General features: G+C 50.2%; 7 protein-coding genes across 7 annotated transcripts; 4 read left to right on the top strand and 3 right to left on the bottom strand.

Moving 5' to 3' along the window:
• Positions 1-252: 252 nt before the first annotated feature.
• On the top strand, positions 253-4,332 carry BDP81DRAFT_477395 (DSHCT domain-containing protein; the record flags this gene model as incomplete). The annotated part of the gene is made up of 3 exons (XM_060594816.1): positions 253-581; positions 643-3,595; positions 3,652-4,332. The coding sequence occupies exons 1-3, from the start codon at positions 382-384 to the stop codon at positions 4,330-4,332; spliced, it is 3,834 nt and encodes a 1,277-aa protein (XP_060451818.1). The 5' UTR covers positions 253-381.
• Positions 4,333-4,472: 140 nt separating this feature from the next.
• On the bottom strand, positions 4,473-5,738 carry BDP81DRAFT_9862 (Snf7 family protein). Its single transcript, XM_060596553.1, has 4 exons — positions 5,396-5,738; positions 5,228-5,305; positions 4,959-5,174; positions 4,473-4,890 (listed from the first exon to the last, which is right to left on the bottom strand). The coding sequence occupies exons 1-4, from the start codon at positions 5,444-5,446 to the stop codon at positions 4,618-4,620; spliced, it is 618 nt and encodes a 205-aa protein (XP_060451817.1). The 5' UTR covers positions 5,447-5,738; the 3' UTR covers positions 4,473-4,617.
• A 229-nt stretch (positions 5,739-5,967) lies between these two features.
• On the top strand, positions 5,968-7,051 carry BDP81DRAFT_413438 (uncharacterized protein). Its single transcript, XM_060589288.1, has 2 exons — positions 5,968-6,312; positions 6,382-7,051. The coding sequence occupies exons 1-2, from the start codon at positions 6,162-6,164 to the stop codon at positions 6,726-6,728; spliced, it is 498 nt and encodes a 165-aa protein (XP_060451816.1). The 5' UTR covers positions 5,968-6,161; the 3' UTR covers positions 6,729-7,051.
• Positions 7,052-11,543: 4,492 nt separating this feature from the next.
• On the top strand, positions 11,544-13,185 carry BDP81DRAFT_307525 (transcriptional activator hac1; the record flags this gene model as incomplete). The annotated part of the gene is made up of 2 exons (XM_060583372.1): positions 11,544-11,854; positions 11,925-13,185. The coding sequence occupies 2 exons, from the start codon at positions 11,544-11,546 to the stop codon at positions 13,183-13,185; spliced, it is 1,572 nt and encodes a 523-aa protein (XP_060451815.1).
• A 426-nt stretch (positions 13,186-13,611) lies between these two features.
• Positions 13,612-14,541, bottom strand: BDP81DRAFT_306639 (replication fork protection component Swi3-domain-containing protein; the record flags this gene model as incomplete). The annotated part of the gene is made up of 3 exons (XM_060583294.1): positions 13,612-14,145; positions 14,213-14,288; positions 14,336-14,541. The coding sequence occupies 3 exons, from the start codon at positions 14,539-14,541 to the stop codon at positions 13,612-13,614; spliced, it is 816 nt and encodes a 271-aa protein (XP_060451814.1).
• A 368-nt stretch (positions 14,542-14,909) lies between these two features.
• Positions 14,910-15,686, top strand: BDP81DRAFT_388668 (NADH-ubiquinone oxidoreductase 21 kDa subunit; the record flags this gene model as incomplete). The annotated part of the gene is made up of 4 exons (XM_060587160.1): positions 14,910-14,969; positions 15,038-15,054; positions 15,118-15,323; positions 15,403-15,686. The coding sequence occupies 4 exons, from the start codon at positions 14,910-14,912 to the stop codon at positions 15,684-15,686; spliced, it is 567 nt and encodes a 188-aa protein (XP_060451813.1).
• A 739-nt stretch (positions 15,687-16,425) lies between these two features.
• BDP81DRAFT_307016 (concanavalin A-like lectin/glucanase domain-containing protein) lies at positions 16,426-17,521 on the bottom strand (the record flags this gene model as incomplete). The annotated part of the gene is made up of 2 exons (XM_060583329.1): positions 16,426-17,318; positions 17,386-17,521. 2 exons carry the CDS (start codon positions 17,519-17,521, stop codon positions 16,426-16,428), a joined length of 1,029 nt encoding a protein of 342 aa, XP_060451812.1.
• Positions 17,522-24,678: the final 7,157 nt, after the last annotated feature.

Genomic DNA, 24,678 nt, shown 5'->3' with positions numbered 1-24,678 from the left:
GGTATCGTCAATTTGTGCCTACCTACCTTAGGTGCCTTGGCTGTCCGATCTAACGGATCTATTTCCTTAGGTAAGGTAAGGTAAGGTAGGAGGGGCACAAAAATGGACTCGTACAGGTACGGCAGTACCTAGACTACAGCGCTGCCACCCCGCACACCGTCATCAGTGATCACTGCAGTCCCGCCCTAAGGTACCTTTAGCTGGGTACCTCACTTCATCCCACGTCAAGTCCCTCCTTCCTCCCTATACCGGTACTTTACCTTAGTCAATGACAAGGTAAGGTAGGCTCAAGGCCAAACTCATCGTCTCGTCTCATCTCACCTCGTCTCGCCTCCTACTTTCGACGGTGTTATACCTCTCCTGCCGCTCATTGTCTTCGAGATGGCTTCCGACCTGGCCGCGGCCATTCAAGGTCTCCATCTTGAGGACCTTCCCGACTCCAACATTGACGACATCTTATTCCAGCAACGGCCAAGCAAGCGCGTCAAGCAAGATGTTTCGGAGCTGAAGACAAGTCTAGAGACTGAGTTTCTCATGCCATGCATGAAATTCTCACCCGAATGGCTCAATGGCCTGCAGCAGTATGGCCCTCCAAACACGAACACATTCTGCTTTCCATGTCCATTAGCTGATTCCTCCTAGGCGCTGGGATTGCCCCGTGGATTATACGGAGCTCCTCAAAATCGGCAATCCTCAAACCAGGACTGTGACACGGTTTGAAAGGCATGGCCTTGAGGGCAGAGTGAGTGGCTACCGAAATGTCACCGTTCCCGCCAACAGCGCTACCGCCAAGAATTCGACCTCTTTTCTTCGCAAGCCCGCCAACAGAGCTGATTTCGTCCGTGGAGCTGCCGGATTCTTTCCCTTCGCACCTGGTGGCCTGGATGGAATCGAGGCAACCGCAGCACTCGAGGACCAGGTTCACCGGTCTGGAGGTGGAGAGGCTGCAGCTCTGTCAAATAACAAGCTCGAGCGGGTCATCAAACTCGGTGTCGAGGGCGGCCTACTCGAGGTTGCGCCTGGACTAAGTCGCGGTCTCAATATCGGCCAAAAGAAGGCTGATGAGGACGAAGCCAGGGCGATTGAGCAAGAGCTGGACCAGGAGCCGGAACAACCACCAGGTGTTGACGAGGCAGACGGCGAGGTTCAGACGAACGACGACAAGGTGGATGAGGCCGAGTCCGAAGATGAAGAAGACAGCGAGGATATTGACGCCATTTTGCCTGTCGAGTTCCCAGCTCTCGAACCCCACGGTGCCTTAGCTGCGTCGAGTGCCAGGAAGGCCGGCCGAGAGTGGGCCCACATGGTTGATATCGACAGGGACATCACCAACTTCAGAGAGTTGGTGCCCGATATGGCAAGAGACTGGCCCTTTGAGCTCGATACTTTTCAGAAGGAGGCCATTTATCACCTCGAGAGCGGCGATTCTGTCTTCGTCGCTGCGCACACATCAGCCGGTAAAACCGTCGTTGCCGAATACGCCATCGCCCTCGCAACAAAGCACATGACAAAGGCGATTTACACCTCCCCGATCAAGGCCTTGAGTAACCAGAAGTTCCGAGATTTCCGTCAAACTTTCGACGAGGTTGGTATCCTGACGGGTGACGTTCAAATCAACCCTGAGGCCAGTTGCCTGATCATGACGACGGAAATTCTAAGAAGTATGCTCTACCGTGGAGCTGACCTTATCCGAGATGTCGAATTCGTCATTTTTGACGAGGTACACTACGTCAATGATTTTGAGCGCGGTGTCGTCTGGGAAGAGGTCATCATCATGCTCCCCGAACATGTAACACTCATTCTCCTCTCAGCAACGGTGCCCAATACCTACGAATTTGCCTCCTGGGTTGGACGCACCAAGCAAAAGGATATCTATGTCATCTCAACCCCAAAGCGGCCCATACCATTGGAGCACTACTTGTGGGCTGGCAAGAACATTCATAAAATCGTTGACTCGGACAAGAAATTCATCGAGAAGGGTTGGAAGGAAGCCAATTCAGCAATCCAGGGCAAAGAAAAGACCAGGGCACCCGAGCCAGGCAACGCGCCTCGCGGCGGCGGTGGCCAGAGAGGAGGAGGAGGAGCCCAGCGCGGCGGGCAGCGAGGGGGGCAGCGTGGCGGCGGTCCTCAGCAAAGAGGCCGTGGTGGAGCGCCGCGCGCCAGTCACAATCCAGGTCACATGGGAAGAACCGGCCGCCAGGGTGGTTTTACCTCTGCAGCCCAAGACAAGAACCTTTGGGTTCATCTGGTTCAGTTCCTAAAGAAGTCGAGCCTCCTTCCGTCGTGCATATTCGTCTTCTCGAAGAAGCGATGCGAGGAGAATGCCGATGCACTCAGTAACCAGGACTTCTGCACGGCGACTGAGAAGAGTGCTATCCACATGACTATCGAGAAGTCCATTGCCAGACTCAAGCCCGAGGATCGGGCTCTGCCACAGATTATCAGACTGCGAGAGCTTTTGTCTAGAGGTATTGCGGTTCATCACGGAGGATTGTTGCCAATCGTCAAGGAGATTGTCGAAATTCTCTTCGCCCAAACTCTTGTCAAGGTGCTCTTTGCCACGGAGACATTCGCCATGGGTCTCAATCTGCCAACCAGAACAGTCGTTTTCTCTGGATACCGTAAACACGACGGCCATTCCTTCAGAAACCTGCTTCCTGGCGAGTATACACAGATGGCCGGCCGAGCAGGTCGTCGTGGCTTGGATACAGTCGGCTCGGTCATTATCGTTCCACCAGGGGGGGACGAAGCCCCCCCTGTTGCCGACCTTCAGAAGATGATTCTAGGAGAGCCGTCGAAGCTCAGATCCCAGTTCCGTCTCACCTACAACATGATCCTCAATTTACTCCGGGTTGAGGCTCTCAAGATTGAAGAGATGATCAAACGTAGCTTCTCGGAACATGCCACCCAGCAGCTGCTCCCTGAGCACGAGAAGGCAGTCAAAATTTCGGAGGCCGACTTGGCTAAGATCAAACGAGACTCGTGCAGCGTCTGCGACGTGTCTATGGACGAGTGTCACCAAGCGTCGGAGGACTACAAGCAACTCACCGGCGAAGTTTACAAGTCTCTGATTGGTATTACCATTGGCCGCAAGATGTTCAGTCAGGCCCGCTTGATCGTATACAACAGGGATGGTATTCGCACACCTGGCATCTTGCTGTCGGATGGCGCGAGTGATAAGGGGCAAGGTGGTCCTACTCTGCATGTCTGTGAGATCAGACTCATGAGGGAGACTCGTGATTCCACAGACCTTCTGCCTTTCATCCCGGCCTTCCGCAAGTACTTTACACCGCTACCGCAGGCGAAGAAGCACGTGCGGATTAAGACTCTGCAGGTTCCTCTGAGTGATGTTGAATGTTTGACGAGATATGTCACCAAGGGCATTGTGCCAGAGATCTTCCAAGGCGGGGAGAAGTATGCAAAGGCAAAGGACAGGCTTCATGCGCTGTGTCGATCGTGGGATGATCTTTGGGACGAGATGGATCTTTCCAAAATCAAGAATCTCTCTTTTCAGGAGATAATGAAGAAGAGAAAGGATGCAGAAGTCGTTGCCTCGTCCTCGCCTGCTCTTTCGTGTCCTCAGTTCTTGAAGCATGTAAGTTGTAGCATGGCTGACCCGGCAGAAAGAGCAATCGCTGACACTATTTACAGTTTGCCATGTGCCATGATCAGTGGCTCATCAAGGAGCACATCTCTCAGCTCCGGCAATCCCTCTCGGATCAGAACCTTCAGCTTCTGCCGGACTACGAGCAGCGTATTCAGGTGCTTAAACAGCTCCAATTCATTGACGATAGCGCCAGGATACTGCTCAAGGGTAAGGTGGCCTGCGAGATTCACTCGGGCGATGAACTCGTTTTGACAGAGTTGATTTTGGACAATGTGCTCGCCGACTACGAGCCAGCCGAAATCGCTGCCTTACTTTCGGCGTTTGTCTTCCAGGAAAAGACAGACACTCAACCGAACCTAACGGGCAACCTTGAGCGGGGCAAGGATACCATCATTGCTATTAGCGAGAAGGTCAACGAAGTCCAGACACTCCACCAAGTCATTCAGTCTGCGGATGATTCGAATGACTTTATCTCTCGTCCCCGGTTCGGTCTGATGGAAGTGGTCTACGAATGGGCGCGAGGCATGAGCTTCAAGAACATCACTGATCTGACCGATGTCCTGGAAGGAACTATTGTGCGGACCATCACACGTCTGGACGAAACATGCCGTGAGGTGAAGAACGCCGCTCGCATCATTGGAGACCCGGAACTGTACCAGAAGATGCAGACAGCGCAAGAGATGATCAAGCGCGATATCACGGCAGTCGCCAGTCTGTACATGTAAATCCTGTCTTACACACGAAAAGCACAAGGTTGCTTGTATGCTCGGGGTTTAGGAAAGCTAGTTTAGTTTAGTTTAGGAATCAAACGTAGCAGTTGTCTCTTCAACCGCCTCGATTTCGCCTTGATGTGCAACTATACGCCAGAGGTTCGGTTGGAGACCCCTCGCTCTTCTCAATACGAAATGTGTTACGCGCGTGCCCACGCCCATTATAACGCCTAGTGCCCAAATTACCAAACGAGTGAAGCCATCCCAGCATGCTCAAATCAACATTGTTCCACCCCAAATTCAAGCCCTCAGCGCACGCAGCCGCTGCTGCAACGCATCTTCCTCCTCTGCAGTAGGCTCAGCAGACACTGGCTCTTCCTTAGCTGGCGCCGCGCTGTTGAGTTCAGCATTTAGCTGCACTCCAGCGTCATCGGCCAGCTTTCCCAACAACTCGTGTACAGCGTCATCCGATACCTGCGCACTCGTAGTCTGCGAAATGGCGTCCTGATAGATGCCGTTTGACACGGCATACTCTTCGTTTTGTTGCTTGAATTGCTCGAGGGTAACGAGAGTCTGAAAATGAGGCAGTTAGAGAGATGGGCCGCGACAACAGATTCTTAGGTCACGGCTCGGTGGCATACCTTCTCGGGGTTCATGTTCTTCTGTGCCACAGACATAGTACGAGATGATTGACCCATCATGTGCGTCATGCGATTCATTGAATTGTTGGCTTGAATCTGCGCGGCAGAAAGCTCGGCCATATCAGCCATCTGGTCCATCTGTTGAGCCAAGGCCTGTTTAGACAGGAGCATTTTGGCCTTTTGGTAGGCCTTGGCCGTCTCGCCCTTCTTGAGAAGCTGTGCGGTTCAGTGTCAGCATTTTGAAATGCGTTTCTCATTCGATAACCTACGTCTTGAATCTGCTTCTTTAGTATAGGATCTTGTTTGGCGGCCTTTTGAGCTTCTCTCCGGGCTTGCTTCGCTTGGAACTGAGTGCCGGTTAGTTTACTGGTATTAAAGATCCGCAAGTGTCCCAGGTATTCGTAGGTGATCTAGTATGGACGAGTATGTCAACATACCCGTGCCTGGAATTCGACCTGCATATCGCGGGCAAGTGCGCGGTTCGACATGGTGACTGATGCCTATCGTACCGGGAGTCGGAGATATACTGAGTGGCGGGGTCTGTAGTGAGGGGTTATCTTCAGTCGGCGGGCAGTCGGTATAGCGTATGGCAAGCGATGTTTCGATGGTTTCGGGGTTTTCTTAATTGGGAAGCGTATGTCCAAAGGTACGTAGTGAGGGTTGGGTGATGTTGCGCAAAGGTTATAGCAAATGTTTGTGGTTTGGAGGATAGCCAGACATCAAGCAACAGAGCCGGACCGCCAGGCGTCACCTGTCGGGGACACATAGCCTTGGCCAGCCCGTAGTCGGGGCCCGACAATCGTCCCAGGTGGGACCGGCTGGCAGGCTGATGACGCAATGAGAACCTGTTGTGCACCGCCTTACTAGCCACATTATCCCCGCCACATGCGCCTCCATGTCAAGTATCCCATTTGCGCAGACCAGGTCATATGTCGTCGTCAGAACTGGACATCAGTAGGTACGGACGGACACAGTTCGTATGGTATTAGGTTCGTTACCGGGCCTTTGATATGCCGAAGTCTAAGATGTCACGACTCACAGGAAATCGGAATGCCCCGCCTCTGGAGTTGTGATAATCCAAAGTAACCTGTATCATCAGAACAATACTAGCCCTCAAAGGAACTCTACAGGAACAACCCAGATTTCCTTGAATATTTTCATTATCCTGCTCCTCCACGTTGAACACTTGTGTCGTGAAACAGAATGGCTGCACGAGCGAGGATGAATGTGCAAACATTTCCACGGCCGCCACTGTTAGAGAAGATACCGCGTCACTTACAAATTGTATGGAACGGACAAGTGATTGCGGAAACTCGAGATGCCTATTGGATTCTGGAAACGCATCACCCCCCGAGTTCGTCATAACTTTGGCCTGGATCGGTGCCGAAATGTGTAGCAGTGGTCCGACTGACATGAGCAACAGCGTACTACCTACCACCGGCGGCTTTGAAGGTGCCGCTGACCCCGACGCGTCGAAGCACCTACTGCGAATGGAAAGGTGCGGCTACATATTATACAATCACAGCTCCTGCACCATCGTCCGGAAGAACGCCCGAGGTGGTTTCCAACCGAATCTGGTCTTATGAATCTCCAACACCGGGGTTCGAGGCGATCAAAGGGTACCTGTCATTCTATGCCGACCCGTGGAATTGCTTCGTCGACGATGAGGCAGTCCAGCCGCAGCCGGGTGACTTTTACGGGGGGTGGGTGACTTCAGAGATCGATGGCATCGTGAAGGGGGCTCATGGCAATTGGGACCCTGTGGTATGATGTTCAAATGTCGGGACTAGGACAAAGTGGTCCGTGCTGGATGGAGACACCGTCATCGGGTGCTCTTATTAGAAGTGTACCGACAAGATTCCCTGCTGACCATAGCCTTACTGACCGGATGTCTGTGTCCATCAGTACCGTCTTATGTAGTCATGGTTGAAGTTGCCAAGATTGAAACTCATTGCTCAACCTTTGTGGCGGAATCGAAGGTCAGCATTCGTGCGTCCCGTTGTCTGCCGCCCAATCCAGCCTGGATCGACATGGCTGTGTGATGTCGAGCTTTAATGAACAAAAGTCTCTGATCTACAGCCCCATTACTGTGTAATTCAGAAAACTTGCCCCACAAAGGCACGAGGTTGTAAATGGGGGTGAGAAGAAGCCTTGAAGCAGATTGGTATACATACTGTCATCAGCTTGTCAAGTGCAGTTGCAATTGCAGGCTAGACAGGTCAAGGTTGTGAGCACTGCTACTAAAAGACTTGAAATGCCCCTTCTCAATTGAAGATAGGGCTGTGGCGGCGGCGGCGGAGAGCCCTGCGGAAGTTCATATACCAACCAGGCGTGCCAGGGACGAATCTAGTCACTAGGTTTTGACAGACGAACATGCTGTCTGAACTTCTAAAGCCATCAACAGCGACGACAAGGTTGCGATGAAGCTAAACCATCCAGTGTCAAGATTATGGGCCGATTCATCCTTTACAAGCACGACAGTGGACAGTGGACAGGCGTCAGGCGTCAGGCGGCGACTTCTAAAGTTTGTCCACTGTCATCAGAAATTCAGAATAGGCCTCTGCCAAGCTCGTGTAAAAGCTTGCAAGGACATGTGAGGGACTGACAACTTCGGCCGTTGAGGGTTCAGTAGGGGTCTCGCAGCTTATTTGAAGTTTGGACCTTTGGAAGATTCAAGTTACACATACCATTCAACCACTGTCAAGCCAGAGGTATCGGCATCCCCAGTCTAGTTCTCATCTAACAAGGATCCGTAGTCGGCTGGTATGTGAGGCCTTACCAGTAGAGGTCTGAGAAGTTGAGACAAGTAGACACCACTACGGAGAGCGATGGTGCACGATTTGCCTGATATTGCGACGAGTAATTACCTCTCTGTTGAATTGCGAGCTGCCCAGAGTTTAATCCGCTAGTTCATTGATAGATATCGGACCGGCCGGACAGGCTGGGAGCTTTGAGGCCGTTTACACTTTCAGGGCAATAATGTAAGGTATTCGTAAACGAGTCGCGTTCTGGAACCCTGAGTCTCATTAGATGGCCAGTGCCACGGATCTGCGGCATTCTGTACCCCTAGATCGCCTCGGGAAGCCAGGGATTGTGGTGGTTTGTGGCTCGATGGTACCGTAGTAGGTACTCGAGCACGTCGAGGTACTGACAGTCTGACACCACAGGAAGTGAGTTAAGAAGAATGAATACGGATACTGTTCATACGCCGACAAGCTCCACTGACAAGAGACAAGACGCGCGACACGAGATGCCTCCCGACTCCCTTGCTGCGAAGAAGCTCTCCCTGTGAGGCGGCGTAGAAAGAAAGCACAACAGGGCGCGAATCTTGGCTATGGTACGGGCAATAGATCATAGTGTATCCGTAGATGGCGATGCAATTCGCAAGCGGTAACCCACATTGCCGGACCCAACCAACCGGAACGTTTCAAGGGTGACCAGAGCCCAGTATCCGTACCAAGTTCTAACCCTTATCTGACTCCAGATCTGCTTTCCGTTCATGGAGGATGGCAATCATGCCGCCTTTTGAGGCTCGCGTAGGTTGTCCCTCGTAGTTCCACGATAATTGGTTCTCGTCGTCTGCCATACCTAAGGAGTGCTAAGCCAGTGAGTGCCATGTGTCACACCTCTCAATCAGCTTGAAGCATCTGTATCCGTACTTCGTAGAGTAGGGGTGACTAAGGTAGATTACGATTGCTCGAGTGAGTCGAGTGTAATAATAAAAGCGTCGGGATGGTGGGCATCGGTTGGAGACTTGGAGTTGAGAATCAGCCCCCAAGGCCCCCATTGCCCCCATCCTGCTATGGAGTCCAACGAGTAATACCTCTGAAGCTCTGAGACCCGAATGGCTGAGTTCAGGACCTCAAGGTGCCACAGCCCACAAGTTAGCAGGCGAGGAGGAAAACTGGCGTGTTGAATGGCCGCTTCTGCCGGGGAACAACGGGTGGCTAACTTTAGCAGCAGCGGCGGTGGCGGCGCAACGACTGAACGCGTATGTGCTCCATGTGCGGGCGTCGTGTGCTTGAGGTAAGGTATGGACACAAGTGCGTACCTGTAGTGTAAACCTACGCACAGCAACCTTCCAAACTGCCTTTCTCATAGGTGCAAAGCTCAGCTTACAGGTGTCGCATGTCAGCCGTCAGCCAAGTCTGACTTAGCAATGCAGTGCGTGAAGTCGAAAATACGGCACATAATGAGGAGGGCACAAGGGGAGTGCTAGAGGGTTGAGATGGTCGTAGAAAGAAATCGGCACCGTAAGCTGTGTCGCAGTGCCACGGTCTGCTTACTTCCTTTTGCGTGGTAGTGTACTCCGTACACGATGACTCCTAGACTGTGAATGGTGGACTGACTGTAGATTACGGACTGCGGACTGCCGAGGGTGAAGGAGAAATGAGGCGGTACGAAGCGTCCAGAATCTCAGTCCAGATGAGGTGCTGAAGGGCAGCGGCCTTTGAGCTTATTTTGGTCGGATCAATGTGTCGGAGCCCCGTTCATTTGCCTCGGGCGAGATTGCGGGCACTATGGAAGGCAAAGGAAAGGGGATCCGCGAATACCTTACGGAGTACGGAGTACACGGCAGTGGCATGCCGCACTGCTACTCAAGTTGAGGCTTTAGCCGGCCAAGGAAAGCAACAGGAATATAATCAAAATACAGTTGACTCCCGTCTTGACTTCTGAGTCTGAGGTATATTCATAGTTCACCTCATACATGTGGCAAATGCGGATGGGGATGGGGGAAGGAAATCCCCTGAAAGTCGACGCGGGCACACGGGTACACGGGCACACGGCCCATGGGCACCGCCTAGGGGACGTCGCGCCAGGCGTGTTTCCGTTCCGTGGCTACCGTGTTTCCTCTTCAGTCTACGAGCGGTACGGACCATCAACCAATGCTGATGGTGCAAGGTCTCCCCTTCTCCAAGTGACACCAACCTACGGCTTCGAGACATGCCTATCTATCTGACGAGAGCCATGAATGGTGAGGCTGGAGCAAGCAAACAGTGGAGTGAGAAACACTCAAAGAAGGAGGGCATCTCACATCCAAGAAGCACAGGTAAAGATAGGTGTATGCCTTTTGCTCAAGGCATCGTCCGTCGATGGGTAATAAGGTATCGGTAGGTAGGGAAGCTGATACGAGACATGAATAGGTCTAAGGTAGGTTCCTCGAGTGTTTGACTTCCACTTGGAAAGATAGGGGTAATATCCGCCAGGAGGCAAAAGTCAGGAGCATGCAATGGAACGTCCCTTGCTCACTGACTTCCGTTTGGGGGATCGCACGAGTCTACCTCAAGTTCCTCAAGGTGGTGCGTACCACCTGTGGCTGTGGCTGTCGCTGGTTGCTGGCATCGCTAGAACCTTATTATGGACCGCCAGGTTTCCACCGTGCCACCCCAACATGGAAGTTGTGTCCCGCAATCCACCCACCATCCACCACCCCGCCGTCTATCATGGCGGCATGGCTCCACCTATTCGTATGGAACTTCCAGTGGGAGGCTCTCCCGAGCCAGTGAAACTGCTGGCCAAGTGCACGCTCCCTCACCTTCCGTAGGTAACTTACTGTCTTTGGTCAGATCCACCAATCATGTTTCCCTATCTCGTGTTGTTCTGGAGACTTCTCTCTCCCCTTGCGGGCCTGCGGCTTGCGGATTGCGGCCTGCCCTGAGCTGCCTCTTCGGTAGCTACGAACAATACAATCTACCACTGACCAGAGTGTGGCAATGAGGGAGGAGGCCCTGCCTCCACCCACACGGTTACACTTATGTTGCCTCTGACACAGGCGAATCCGAAGGTACCGTTCCCACCTTCCATGCCTTAGCTAAGCGTGCCAATGTGCTTGTATCCGTATGGACTACGGAGTATGGTCGGCCACCAGTTCAGAACGGGGAGGTACGGATAGGTAGTCAAATACCAAAGAAAGTAGGTGCCTTACTCAACCCTTGCTGCCTTCAAGACCTCCACATCTCCCCCATCTCCTAACCCCTGCTTCGACCTTGCCCTTGGAAGTTGAGGGTCTCTGCCATTTCAGCCGGGGGCCGTTCGAAGTTGACACCTGAGGCAACACCACTCCGGCCGTCCCTTGGTTCCTGGCACCCCCTTGGGAAGCTGGAAGGGAAAGGGCCAACGTGGTCCCAAATTACAAAAGAGGCCACATCGCCTGCTCTTGAACCTCGCATCTTGTGAACACATTGCACCTCTGCACAAAACAGCAAAGAACACTCTGTCCTCTACGCCTCAACCAAGCACTGTCCGGCTACCACGCTTCTTCCTAAGCTGCTGCCTCTTGCTTCGGTGACTCACCTGATCCATATCTGACTCATTCACCGAGTCGTCATTGCCCCCAACATGCATTCTACTTAGCATCGCGGCTTTGGCTATATCATCAGAGGAAATAAGACGGCACCTCTTTACTGCCTCCACCTGCTCTACCCATCAGCCTTACCACTCCCTTACCCCCCGGATCGTCGCCAATCCGCTCCACACAAGTAGCTTGACTGCATGCTACATCTCCCAAATTCCTTTCTCTTGTACGCCAAAGAACACGAGCCTGTCGAGAGTTCAGCTCCCGACGCAATAAATATTCAACGCACAATGGCATCTTGGGAGCAACCATCACCAATGATCAAGTTCGAGGACTCGCCTGCCGAGTCTTTCGTTTCTACACCCGGCGAAATATATCCCTCGCTCTTTGGCGACGCAAATATTGCCAACGATGACACTCTCGATCCCTCAGATATGATGACACCGCCGTCATTCAACGATGATGGTGGTCTCCCTGCATCGACGGCTTCGACCCCAGCTCCAGACGATGCAGGATCATCATCCCCGGACAAGAAGCACACGAAGAAGCGCAAGTCATGGGGCCAGGTTCTTCCTGAGCCCAAGACCAACCTTCCCCCCAGGTAAGTCGCAACAACCTAATCGGGTCAACCTCATCCCTTCCCTGTTCACCTTACCTAAGACAACTCGTAGGAAACGCGCCAAGACAGAAGACGAGAAGGAACAACGCCGCGTTGAGCGGGTTCTTCGCAATCGTCGGGCTGCTCAATCATCCCGTGAGCGAAAGCGACTGGAGGTTGAGGCCTTGGAGCGACGCAACAAAGAGCTTGAGTCGGCTCTCCAGAACGTTACAAAGGCAAACCAGCTACTCGTGGATGAACTGAACAAGTTCCGCCGTGACTCTGGCATGTTGACTCGTTCAACGTCTCCCAATGATCCCTTACACAAGAACTCGGTGACTTTGTCCCAAGAGCTCTTCAGCTCCCACGATGGCCACCGTGCTTCGCTAGACGAGACTAAGTCTCTCGTCGACGACCTCATGACCACATCTCAACCCAACGCAACCGTCAACCCCGCATCGCTCTCCCCAGAACTCTCACCCATCGCTGAGGGTGCTGAGGAGAGCGGTGAGGAGCAGCAAACGGCCGAGACCTCTATTGCGAAGTCTTCCTCCGACCTGACACAACGTCCTGCAGCGATGTTGTGCGACCTGCAGTGTCAAACGTCGGAGGAGCTTCCGCAATCATGGCTGGCCTCTCAAACCCCTCTGCATCCGACCTTGGTCTTCTTTCTGCAGCTTCAGACGCTACTAGTCACCTCATCAGTGATTCTTTCAGTTTGTCGGCGGCCCTTGACGCAGATCGCTATGTCCTTGAAAGCGGGCTTCTCTCTTCCCCCAACTCCCTCGATTACGAACACGATTATTTGGTTGGTGACTCTACCTTCCTCCAAGACCCGTTCGACATCAACGAGTTCCTCCACGACGACGTCAACGGCGCATCCGTCGCAGCGGACCCGGATTTCGGCCGCGAACCCACCCACTCTGAGACTCAAGTCTCTTCAGAGAATCCTAACCTGCAGCCCCACTCTGGCGCGTCCGCTCATGGATGCGACGATGGAGGCATTGCGGTTGGTGTCTGAGAGATGCGATGACCGGGTCGGGGGATCGTCGGCTGAACCTTCGGCGCAGCGCGACAGCAGCCGAACACCACAAACGTGGATAATCGGCGCACCGTTACCGTCTAGGGAGGTTCTTTTGACTTTGTTATGGGCTCTGAGAGTTGAAGAGCGGAAAATGAACCGCAGGAATTCACTCCGACTACGAGCTCAAGGGCCCGATCCGGCAGATAGCATCTCAACACCAACTAATAATCACATGTTTACTTCGGCTTCCAAGAGGAAGCGGGGAGTAACTGATACAAATGAGACTGGGAAGCGTTTTCGGTTGGCTTGAATGGGATGGGAAAACGGTGTATAGGCGCAGGCATGGTGTCCAGTCAGTATAGACAATGCTTGGTGGATTGTAACATTATATTGATTCAATGAAAAGTCGCCTTGCGACCAATGAACTTTCAAGTCATTCCCCATAATATCTCCATACCGCTTCTTAATGTGACAGCTGCATGTAACAGCTCATTCTCCTCGTGTATTAGTGTCCCTGTTGCGGTGTAAAAAGCCATGCTGGCGACCTGACGACGAAATAAGGGCAGCGGTCTACTCCGTATAAGCCATGTACTAACTACCCCTGGCTACCGAGACGGTGCTTGATGTAAATCTAAATTGGAACCCTGACCCGAACGCCTTCCATGCAACCCACTCATATACCAACGCCATCGTCGCTCATACAGCCGTATTTGCTGTGAACTCAGTCCTAGTCCTGTCACCACAATCCATCCATTTCGGCCATAGCGGCTTCTTCATCTGCGAATTGTTCCTCTGCCGACTTGCCGCTGGGCTCCAGAGTAGCTGGTGCTTGTGCGTGAGTTGCTACATCCGCCTCAGCCATGAGCGCGTCGAGATCGTCATCGTCGGGCTCCTCGGGCTGTAGCGTGGACACGTCCTCGTCCTGCTTCCTAGCCAAGGGTGTCGAATCATAAATGTCTTCTAAGCCCATAGTGTCTCCGCGTTCTGGTGTTCCCATGTTTTGCTGTAGAAGGACAGTTGCTGAGACTGGTGCTGTGGAGACTTGGGCTGTCTGCTCTGATACCTTTTCCACTGGATCTTCCGTTCTGTCCCCGTCTGCCTCCCACGGCCTAGGCTTGCCCTCGTTAATCCACTCCATGCGCTTCAGTCCAATCTGCCTCTTGTGACCGGCTTTTTCTACCATGCTCAGAGCATCGAGGAACTTGGCCTTGGGGAAGAGGTCGTCGAGCCAAAGCTGATAGAAGGATAGAAGACGAGCTGCATCGGAGAACTGCAGGATATCGTCTCAGCAAAGAATCAAAGAATTAGAATCACAGCAGAAGGTAGGGCAGGCCTACCTCGTGTCCTTTGCCCTTGAACTTGAGATTGCCGGCGCGTTTTCGAAGCTTGGGTATCCCGTTATCCGACAGTAGCCTGTTAAAGATCAGTAACCCATAGTGTCGAGCGAACGAGATACCAACCGAGCTTCGTCCAGCTTTACTCGTGGCACCCGCGCTCTTTTAGCCACTTCGACCTCTTCATCAAGACCCAAGGCTTCGGCCTGCTTTCTTTTATTCGTGCTTCCATCTTTCGCTTCGCGCGGTGGGGACTTGAAAGGGTCGTCGAAGTCGTCGTCAACGTTGTATACGTCGAGATCGTCATATTCGGGTACGGTTCTGGTAGCCATCGGTCAAATTTCCCTACTCAACCTGTCGTAGTTGATCGGATATCGTCCAAGCAAAGTCGCTGCCTTCTTGCGGATTTCGATAAACGCGGAATGTCACTAAGAGTCGCGTCTTCAATTAAACGACGCGTCGGTGCAGCTCGGCCCTCCAAAGGTGCCCGCCATTGTGGTTCATCTACGTACCCACTCGTGTGCAAAGCCACACCTATACTGGTCTGTGCTCAGAAATATGTCATGCCTCAGGCAACTCTCGTGGCTTAGCCCCAATCAGCGTCCGCTCATATCCAATTCGACGTCCAAATCGACCGTCGTATACATAGAGCTACCGGCCATCATCGACGCAATCGGGCTACGCATTGCCGTCCGCTACAATGGCTACCGCACAAGCGCAGATTTACACTCCGACCAAGGTCGTGAGGAGTGATTACCCGGTAAGATCCTCGTGCTTGAATTTCTTCTGAAGGCAAACATTAGCTAACATCTGTCTCTCTTCGTAAAGCTCATCGATAACGACCCGTAGGCCCCGACCCGCCCGCCGCAGCCTCCGTAGGATCAAAAGCTAATAGAGAACAACTACAGCCACTTCAAAAGAGTTGTCGGCTATGCCAGACCTTCGGATTATCTCCACGGTGCTGTTGCTGCCGCCTTCGGCCCCGGCGCTCTCCTCATCCTGGAGAAGTTTGCTCCTTCCCACGTCGGCAAGGGAGGCATGGCTCAGGCTTTACGCTTGGCTGGAGCCATTGGTGTCGCTGGCGGCTTTCTATACTTTTACCAGCGCTCTAGCTGTAAGGATGTCTATCCGTGTGACCTTCGGGGATGAAGGAAGCGGAAGAGACGCAGAATGCTAACTAATTGGGCTTGCAGTGCGGTTTTACGGAGCCACCGAGAACGCTCGCGAAGTTGAGCTAGACATGAAGGAAATGGTATCCAAGGTCAAGGCTGGCGAGCCGCTTTACGGAGAGAGCAGATTGACCCCTCATATGCAAGGCGTCGCTGCGCGACAGTCTAGGTATTCGGCCTTGTTCATGGGCGTCATACCCTGGTTCAACTTTGTCAACCACAACCAACATGGCGTTGACACGGCCAAGTACTATCAGCAGGCTGAGAGGGAGCTTGAAGCTGAGCGTGCACAAAAGTCTAGCTCATAATGTCATTCGATGGTGTTATATGGGTTCAAACGAAGGTGTATTATAGCTTGGGCAAGCAATTGGTAGCCTTGGTAGGGCACTTTAGCAGTTAACGCTAAACATTTCTGAATTTCCTTTGAACCTGCAGTGTCGCCCTAAGCCTGACCCTCAGTTGCCAGAAAGAGACGTATCTGCGGCATTGTCGTTGCAACGGTTCTAGGTGCCCAAGCATCGATACTTGAACATCGCTGGTACGCCACTTACCATCCATAACCCAGTAGGTTTCACTATGGGCATTGGAATTGGACCATATCTACAACCACATCGTATGGCTGTTAGTGAAGAATAGGGCATGAAACTTATTGCGACAAATTTGTATAGCTCACAGGGCCCGTTCCACCAGTCAAGTATTATTCGCTAGCTTCAGTCCGCATGGCCTCACGCAGAGGCAGGTACAAGAGTATCCGTACTCATGCTTGATCTAAGCAAACACAAGTACCTGGTTTGGAAGGGTAGCCCTGACGCTGTTTCTGAAGATGGTATCAGAAGTACGGTCCTCCTATGCTCTTGTTGTTGTTCGATCAGCCACTGAATGCTGTTGAAGCCGGAGGCCTAGGCACTATTCCGTCGCACGGAGTCTGATTCCCCTGTGGAAACAAAGGTGGCATTCGATTAAAATATGCTTAATTATAATACACACACTCTCTCTCTATGATAGTTCGTCCCTGAACGTCTGATACATTCCTGGCGACCGAATATGTTAGTACAACAAAACAGTGACGAGTGAGATCCACCAAGCTGTTGACAGATTTGCAAGCAATAAAGCGGGCGCGGCATTGGTGCTGGTGGGAGACGGCGCAGAAGTGGTGGCGGCCTCAGCTGCGGCCGTCGTCATCATTGTCTTCGTCGTCGCGGTCTGGCTAGTACTGGCTCGAGTTGTGGACGTTGAGGTGGTCTTGTCTTCTGGGTCTCCTTGTCTAACAACCTTCAAGGTGTAGTTGCTGGCTTCAAAGTGCATGTCGCCCGCGGCGTGCTTGATTTCGGTGCCCAGCTCGAGTTGCCCCAGCCATATTGCGCCGGACAGCATCCCCTTCTTCCAGATGTAGGTGAGCAAAGGCCCGTAGTCGGCGTCGGTCTTGGTGAGATTGGTGCGAGCCAGCCATGAGAAAACGTGCTGTCCCCCATCATTCCAGCCATGGTACAATGAGAAAGGTGTGCCATCGATGGTGACGGTGTCTTTGTCGGGAGTAGACTCGGCCCATCCTAGCGGCTTTACAGTTGGCGTCCACCAGGGCCAAATCATGATTTCAATGGGGGCGCCGACCATGGTTGAGTTCTCCTTGTTGTCGGACAGGAACATGTCCACAGCAACGTTGGCGTAGAGTGCAACGTCATTGAAGGCCTGAGCCTGCTGCTCAGCACTAGCCTTTTCCTTGCCGGTAACGTAGGTCTGCCAATTGCCAGTAACCTGTAGCTGAGTGACGTTCCAAAGCTGAACAGGGAGCCTCGTAGGATGAGCCTTCATGTAGGGATAGCCTTTGACAAGAGATGCATCCCCGGTCCATTTGTAGGAGACACTGAAACTCCGGCCATTATCATGGACGGCCATACATTGGTAGCCCGAGCTGTCATTTCCCCAAGCATTATTATTAACTGCGGCGTTTGTCAGTCGGCGATCTTGGGGATGAAAACAACCGCGTGGAAACGAGGGGCTACACACATGAATATGGAACTTCAGTCGAGTTCCACCAGTCTGATTGACCACAAAGGTCGATGTTCTGTGAGTCCGCAGCGACGAGCCCAACGAATTGAAATGTGGACAAAAGTCCTAAGGCCGAGAAAAATGCAAATGCCATGATTGTCCAATTATTCCTTATCTGTACTCTGTCGAAGTAGGGCGCCGGAGCGCAGCGTGTTGAGGCCTAAGTAACGAGCGACTGCGGGTGAAGTTCACCGGGAAAACAGCACGGAATACAAAACGAGGGTGGTTAGAAGCAGACTCAGCCAGTCATAGTGAACTTAATGAATCGCCCCGAAGTGCATGAGGGTGGAAACAAGATACGCTGAACACCAGCTCCAAGACGGCTTGTGAGTGAGGGAATGAGTGAGATTCAAAAGTTCTCAAATGAAGTGCCGTTGCCTGGGCGAGCCTGGGCGTAAGACAAAAACACCACTGAGCCACACATCGCCCCTCCGCCCCTTGCGGTCCCGCTCTCATACGAGGGCGTCCAAGCCATGGTAGGCTCAGACATCGATTAGTGACGAACCACTGACCAACATTGGATCAACCAATGAAACAACAATAATCACTTACCAAGCGCAAAACTTGGCTAACGGGTATTGCGAGCTACTGCGTAGGCACTTGAAAGCTGAGGGTTGGGGAGAAGCCCCTATTTCTGGCTTTCTCCACCATGGTCCTTGGCTAGTGGGTCTGTGATTCACGCGTTGTGAGTAACGACTGACGAGGAACCGCGGTAGATCCGACAGGCGCGCGTCACGATTTAGCGCTTGTGCCGCAATTTAGTACCGACAGCAAGGCTCCTTCAAGCCATTATCAGAATAACCTTAATTAGTTAAAAAATAAAGTGTGCCTTAGTAGAAATAGGTAGGGACCACTTACAGTGCTCCTACATTACCATATAGTAGATGGAGATCCATAATTAGTAAGGTGCTAAAACTAGCCTATAATTACGCTATAATACTATATATAAATAAAGTATTATTAAGAGAGACGGTATTATATAAAAGAGTAATATTAAAAGTATTATAGTCCTATATTTATTATAGTTCTATATGTAGTTCTTAAGTGTTACGACCCAACATGCATGACTAAGTTTAGGCCTGCCCGGCAGGACACGGCGGCTACAGCGCACTATATATATAAGTGAAATAGGAATACTAGTAACCCTCTACGGAACGGAAGAACTATATTATAAGTCACGTGATGATAAGATAAGGATTATTTAGGATTAATATGATCTAACACGACTTGGGGGCCAAACGATCATTCTATATTAGAATGATCCAGGGCGACCTAAGGAATAAAGAATATGTTCAGAATCAGGACTTGTATATAGGATAGACTCGAGCCAGGCTCAAGGACAGACTTCCCATAGCTTCTTTAGCAATTAACTTCGTATCAGATCTTACGATCGCTTTTATCTATCTTTCTTAAGAACATCTTTAATAAGACTAACGTGGTTCATCAGTCAGCCGGCCGGACCAGTCAGCCGGACGTTTTTTCCCACGTCCACAACAACATCTAGTATTTCTCAACCACAACGCATTAAATCAATTATTGGTTATCGCTATCAGAATCTCCTGATGATTTGACATCTTTGGAACAGGTTCGTGCATTATACCCAGTCTTACCACACGTACCACAGCGTCTCCGAGTCGGCTGGGCTCTCTTTGATGGACCCCCCTCCTCATCCTCTCGAGGTGCTGGACGTTTACCTTTTTGTTTCTCTTCCAGCAAACCCTGAGATTCCTCTATACTAAGTGCCCCTCCAAGCTGCACACGCGACCTTTTAGCCCTCCGATGCTTAGCAAGTGCTACATTCGCATCCTCAAGGGTACGAAGCCGATCAGTCAAAATAGTGATTGAGTGCGCCATTGCCTACGCACCCTTTGACAATTGCTCAACTACAGCAATAATTGGTGTCGGTGAGCTTCCTTTATGAGCAGAGATCCGGCTTTTGATAAAGTTAGACTTTGAGACGGCTTATTATAGGTTAGAGGGCGTTTGCGACTGCCAAGGTGGTGGTGTTGAAGGGTTGGCCATAGGAGGTGTAGGCGTCCGTAAATGCACATCAAGCTTTTTGATAACATAGTCTGGGTCCCAAGGTGAAATTCCAGCGCCTTGGAAAGCAGACCTGATGTTTTCCTCATTAAAAACCTTGTTGTGGGCCTGGTGGAAGGCAATAAAGAATTCAGACTTGGTAATGTGATTTATGGAGGCTCTAATAAATAGGTTGATTTTATCACCGTATGCGCGTTTTAAAGGCGAGTAAAGCGCAATGTCTAATGGCTGTAATAGATGCGACGAATTTGCAGGCATACTGACCGTTACAATATTGTTCTGCTTGCAGTAATCGTCGAATTCGGCCGATAAATGGCTCTCATGGCCGTCGATAATGAGCATCCGGTAGACGCCCTTAGTTCGGTTCTTAGTATGTTTGTCGAAGTGTTTAATCCAGTCAAGACCCGTCTGATTATCCGTCCATCCATTAGCAGTGGGCTTGATGACCCAGTTGCCCGGAAAACCTGATTCCGTGGTCCAACCGGCAAGGTGATGTACGCCCTTGACGATCACGAACGGAGGGATGCACCACCCGCCCGAATTGATACATTCAATGACTGTAGCACATTCACGGTTACCCGGCTGGACAGACTTTGCTTTACCGCGTCGATCGGCGCGTATTACTACTATTAACGCGGTGATCATGCCCATCATGAAGCCAGTCTCGTCGAAATTATATAGGTCCTCCTCTTGGATTCCATACTTGGTCATCATGTTGCGTAACAACACAAACCACTTTGAAATAACCTCTGGGTCTTCTTTAAGAGCCCTTTCATAATCGTATGGACGATTCAACTTGGTTTTCAGAGCAGGCTGTGAGTCCACAAACCGCCTGGCTTATCGCTTGCCAACAGGCTCGGCATTACGCACTCGCAGCAGGAGATTGGCCATATTTTCCACACCGCCAAGGCGCAAAGGAAATCCTCTAGAATCCTGTTCAATAACGTATTAGAGGAGTGTTTTCTCTTCGATCGGATCGAGTTTATATCGTTGGGGTTGAGTTTGTTCGCGTCGCGGTCGGTTATTTATTCTATCGGCTAAGGTGCTCTTCGGGATACCGTAGGTCTTTGCGGCACGCGAAATGCTCAAGTTACTACCTACAGCGCGTATCGATCGGATCGCTTCAATCGCAAGAATGACTTTGTCTTCTTGGGTGTAGATTGGCATTATGGTTGTTGAGATTTTACACGTCAAAGGTTTAAGTGGTTTGGACATAAGTGTGTTTAGAAAAAAACGTCCGGCTGACTGGTCCGGCCGGCTGACTGATGAACCACGTTATAATTAATTACCAAAGCCTTACCTTTACCTACTTTATAGATATAACGAACCTGAGACTACCTAACTATATATAATAATCATCTAATTATTATATTCAATTATTATATTTGGTTATTATTATTACTAGTTCCGTAGCCTTGACTTTTATAAATAACGTGGTTCATTAGTTAGCGACGAATATCAGTCAGCGACGAACTTTTTCTCATGCACGTAATGGTATTTACTATTGCACAACCATAACATATTGAATTAACTATTCCTTATTACTACTCGAATCATTTGACAATTCCGTATCCTTAGAACAGCTTCGCGCATTATGACCGGTCTCGCCACACACACCACAGCGTCTCCGAGCTGGCTGGGCTCTCTTTGATGGACCCCCCTCCTCATCCTCTTGAGGTGCTGGACGTTTCCTTTTTGTTTCCCTTTAAGCAAAACCTGAGATTCCTCTATACTAAGTGCCCCTCTAAGCTGGACCCGCGTCCTTTTAGCCCTCCGGCGCTTACCAAGTGCAACATTCGCATCCTTAAGGGTACGAAGCCGATCAGTTAAAAGAGTGATTAAGTGCGCCATTGCCTGCGCACCCTTTGACAATTGCTCAACTGCAGCAATAATTAGCGTTAGTGAGCTTCCTTGATAAGCAGTGATCCGACTTTTAATAAAATTGGACTACGAGACGGTTTATTGTGGGTCAGAGGGCGTTTGCGACTACCAAGGTGGTGGTATTGAAGGGTTGGCCACAGGAGGTGTAGGCGTCCGTAAACGTATATCAAGCTTTTCAATGACATGCTCTGGGTTCCATGGTGAGATTCCAGCGCCTTAAAAAGCAGCCCTAATGTTTTCTTCATTAAAAACTTTGTTGTGGGCCTGGTAGAAGGTAATAAAGAACTCCGACTTGGTGATGTGGTTTATAGAGGCTTTAATAAATAGGTTGATTTCATTACCATATGCGCGTTTTAAAAGCGAATAAAGGGCAATATCTAATGGCTGTAGTATATGTGACGAATATACAGGCATACTGACGGTTATAATATTGTTCTGCTTGCAGTAATTGTCGAATTCGGCCGATAAATGGCTCTCGTAGCCGTCGATAATAAGCATCCGGTGTCACGGTAGCAGGCAGGTTGTTTGGCAGGTGGATGCTGGGCAGGCGGATCAGACAATCTATTGCTACGGGCAGGCTCTATCCTAAGCAGGTACAGGCTCTGTTGACAAGACGTAGCTCAAGGAGCTACGTTTCTGGACATGCGCGACAGAATACAGGATGCAGAGTTTTATCCAGCCTCAGGCTTACGTAACCCGGCCACCGGGTTACTCAACACCAACCTCAAGGTTGGGGTCTAGGACAGCGGGTCTGTGACATCCGGTAGACGCCCTTCGTTTGGTTCTTAGTATGATTGTCGAAGTGTTTAATCTAGTTAAGACCCGTCTAATTATCCGTCTATCTATTATTAGTAGGTTTGATAACCCAGTCGCTAGGAAAACCTGATTCCGTGGTCCAACTAGCAAGGTAATATGCGCCTTTGACAATCACGAACGGAGGGATACACCACCCGCCCGAATTGATACATTTAATAACTATAGCCCATTCACGGTTGCCAGGCTGGATAGACTTTACTTTGCCGCGTCGATCAGTGCGTGTTATTACTATTAACGCGGTAATCATACCCATCATAAAGCCAGTTTCGTCGAAATTATATAGGTCCTCCTCTTGGATTCTATACTTAGTTATTATGTTGCGTAATAATACAAACCACTTTGAAATAACCTCTGGGTCTTCTTGAAGAGCCCTTTGATAATCGTATGGACGATTAAACTTGGTTTTTAGAGCAGGCTGCGAGTCCATAAACCGCCCGGCCCATCGCTTGCCAACAGGCTTGCCATTACGCGCTCGTAATAGGAGATTGGCTATATCTTCCACACCAGCGAGACGCAAGGGAAACCCTCTTTGATCCTACTCAATAACGTATTAGAGAAGCGCTTTCTCTTCGATCGCATCAAGTTTATATCGTTGGGGTTAAGTACGTTCGCATCGGGGTTAATCGTTCATTCTATAGCATACGGAACTTTCGGGAATACCGTAAATCTTCGTAACACACAATACATTTAGTTTTCGGCCGGCGGCGCGGGCTAATCGGATAGTCTCAATAGCTAGAAGTATCTTGTCTTCTTATGTATAAATTGGTATAATGGTTGTAGAGTTATTACGCATCAAAGGTTGGAGTGGTTTAATGCAAACCGCATTTGGGAAATTAATGCAAGCCGCATTTGGGAAAAAGTTCGTCGCTGACTGATGAACCACGTTATAGTAATTAAGAAAAATAATAGTTATTCTTACTAAGTTTATTTATATAATACGACGAATCCCGAATAATAAGTTCTAATATAAGGTCCTTGAGTAGCTCGAAGACCTCGACTACGAATATAGAATTGAAATTATTAAAGAATAGAACCTCGATTTCGAAATAGATAAGAACAAAAAGATGGACTTCCGGATAAATAGCTAAGAACCGGCCTTCGGTTCTAGCTTATATATATTTAACAAAGGTGAAAATTTATTATATAATTTAGACAAACCTCGTAACGTCGCTTGACGACGTGCTTAGATAGAGATTAGTTATAAGGTATCGCCTAATATTAACGATACTAGCTCTAAAGAGGATTCTAACGAATCTCAGTATAAGTAACTATATTTATTTATTTAATAATAATTAGATAATTAAACTTTATAGGACTTCTGACCGTAAGAAGGATCCTATAACGCCTTATATAACTAAGGATCACCCTTTATTTAACCTTAAGGATCCATTTTATAAGGAACTCTTCTAAGTAGAGTACTTAGATAATAGGCACCTGTGGGCAGTACACACTGCTTATCTGGACCAACGAGGCAAGCAATGAGGCAATAGTATTGATGGTTGGTTCAGATGAGCAGTGTGTACTGCCCACAGGTTATGAGAGCCCAGTTTGACTTTTTCCCCAGCTATTGAAGCTATTTAATTATTCCGTTGGATTCGCCTGTCGCGACTTCCTCCGTTTGTTTATTTGGACTGTCACGTCGTCAATATGTGAAGTCCACCCCCGACCCTTGATCCTCGCCATGCCAAAGCAAGGATCCCGACCTGTTGATCGACAAGGATTCCGTTAATCCATCGATCAACCGTACGATCAATCAACAACCTACAGATCATCACCATGTCCTACCAAGGGTCTTCCGATGGCGGAAGAGCCACTTGATCCATCCCTCAGCTGAAGGGAGAGGAGAACTGGGATGACTGGATGGATATGCTGATGTTGACATTAGAATCATTGGATCTGTCCCACTACGTTGAATCTGACGTTGCTAGACCTCACGAAGATGAAGTCCCTACAGCTGCCCAGATCGACGCTGTGAAGAAGTGGAAGAACGACAGAATCCACGCCTTTGCCCTCATTCGATCGAGCATCAACCCCGTGGCTTCACGCCTTCGAGCAAACGGTTACGAGATAAAGACCCACGACCTATACGTACTAATGGCCCGCTTACGTACTATTATTCCCAAGATTTCCGAGGATACCATCGTTGAACTGGTTCGCGAGCTCTATGGTATCAAGAGGAAGTTCTTTATGGATGGATATAAGTACCTCGAGCGAGGCCTATATCTCTTGCGCTGGCTAGACGAGCTGGCCCCTTTATGGTCTAAGAAGGGAATATATATTCTACTTATCGGCTGCCAGGATGAGTATCCTGCGATGTTCGATAAGTATATGGAGGATTCTAGTAAGACGTTGGATGACTTCACTCGCGACTACACCTTCAAGTGTAATTTGGCTAAGGCTGCTGCTAACGCAGCTACTAAAGGGTATGTTGCCCTGCCGAATACTAAAAATACTACTAATAAGTACAAGGGTAAGGAGGATCGTAGCGATTAGCCCTACTATAAGCACTGCGAA

Source organism: Colletotrichum phormii (assembly GCF_030913505.1).
Source record: "Colletotrichum phormii strain CBS 102054 chromosome Unknown BDP81scaffold_1, whole genome shotgun sequence".
Lineage (NCBI taxonomy): Eukaryota > Fungi > Ascomycota > Sordariomycetes > Glomerellales > Glomerellaceae > Colletotrichum > Colletotrichum phormii.
Note: the sequence above shows the minus strand (reverse complement) of the source record. Positions and strands in the feature narration are given on the sequence as shown.

Bases quoted from the DNA above. Each gene is read 5' to 3' on its own strand.
- BDP81DRAFT_9862 (XM_060596553.1), bottom strand. From the start codon at position 5,446: ATGTCGAACCGCGCACTTGCCCGCGATATGCAGGTCGAATTCCAGGCA. The intron at 5,175-5,227 runs GTAGGTTATCGA...TGAACCGCACAG, and splicing joins TAAAGAAGCAGATTCAAGAC to CTTCTCAAGAAGGGCGAGAC. The intron at 4,891-4,958 runs GTATGCCACCGA...CCTCATTTTCAG, and splicing joins AGAACATGAACCCCGAGAAG to ACTCTCGTTACCCTCGAGCA.
- BDP81DRAFT_413438 (XM_060589288.1), top strand. From the start codon at position 6,162: ATGGCTGCACGAGCGAGGATGAATGTGCAAACATTTCCACGGCCGCCA. The intron at 6,313-6,381 runs GTTCGTCATAAC...CATGAGCAACAG, and splicing joins GGAAACGCATCACCCCCCGA to CGTACTACCTACCACCGGCG.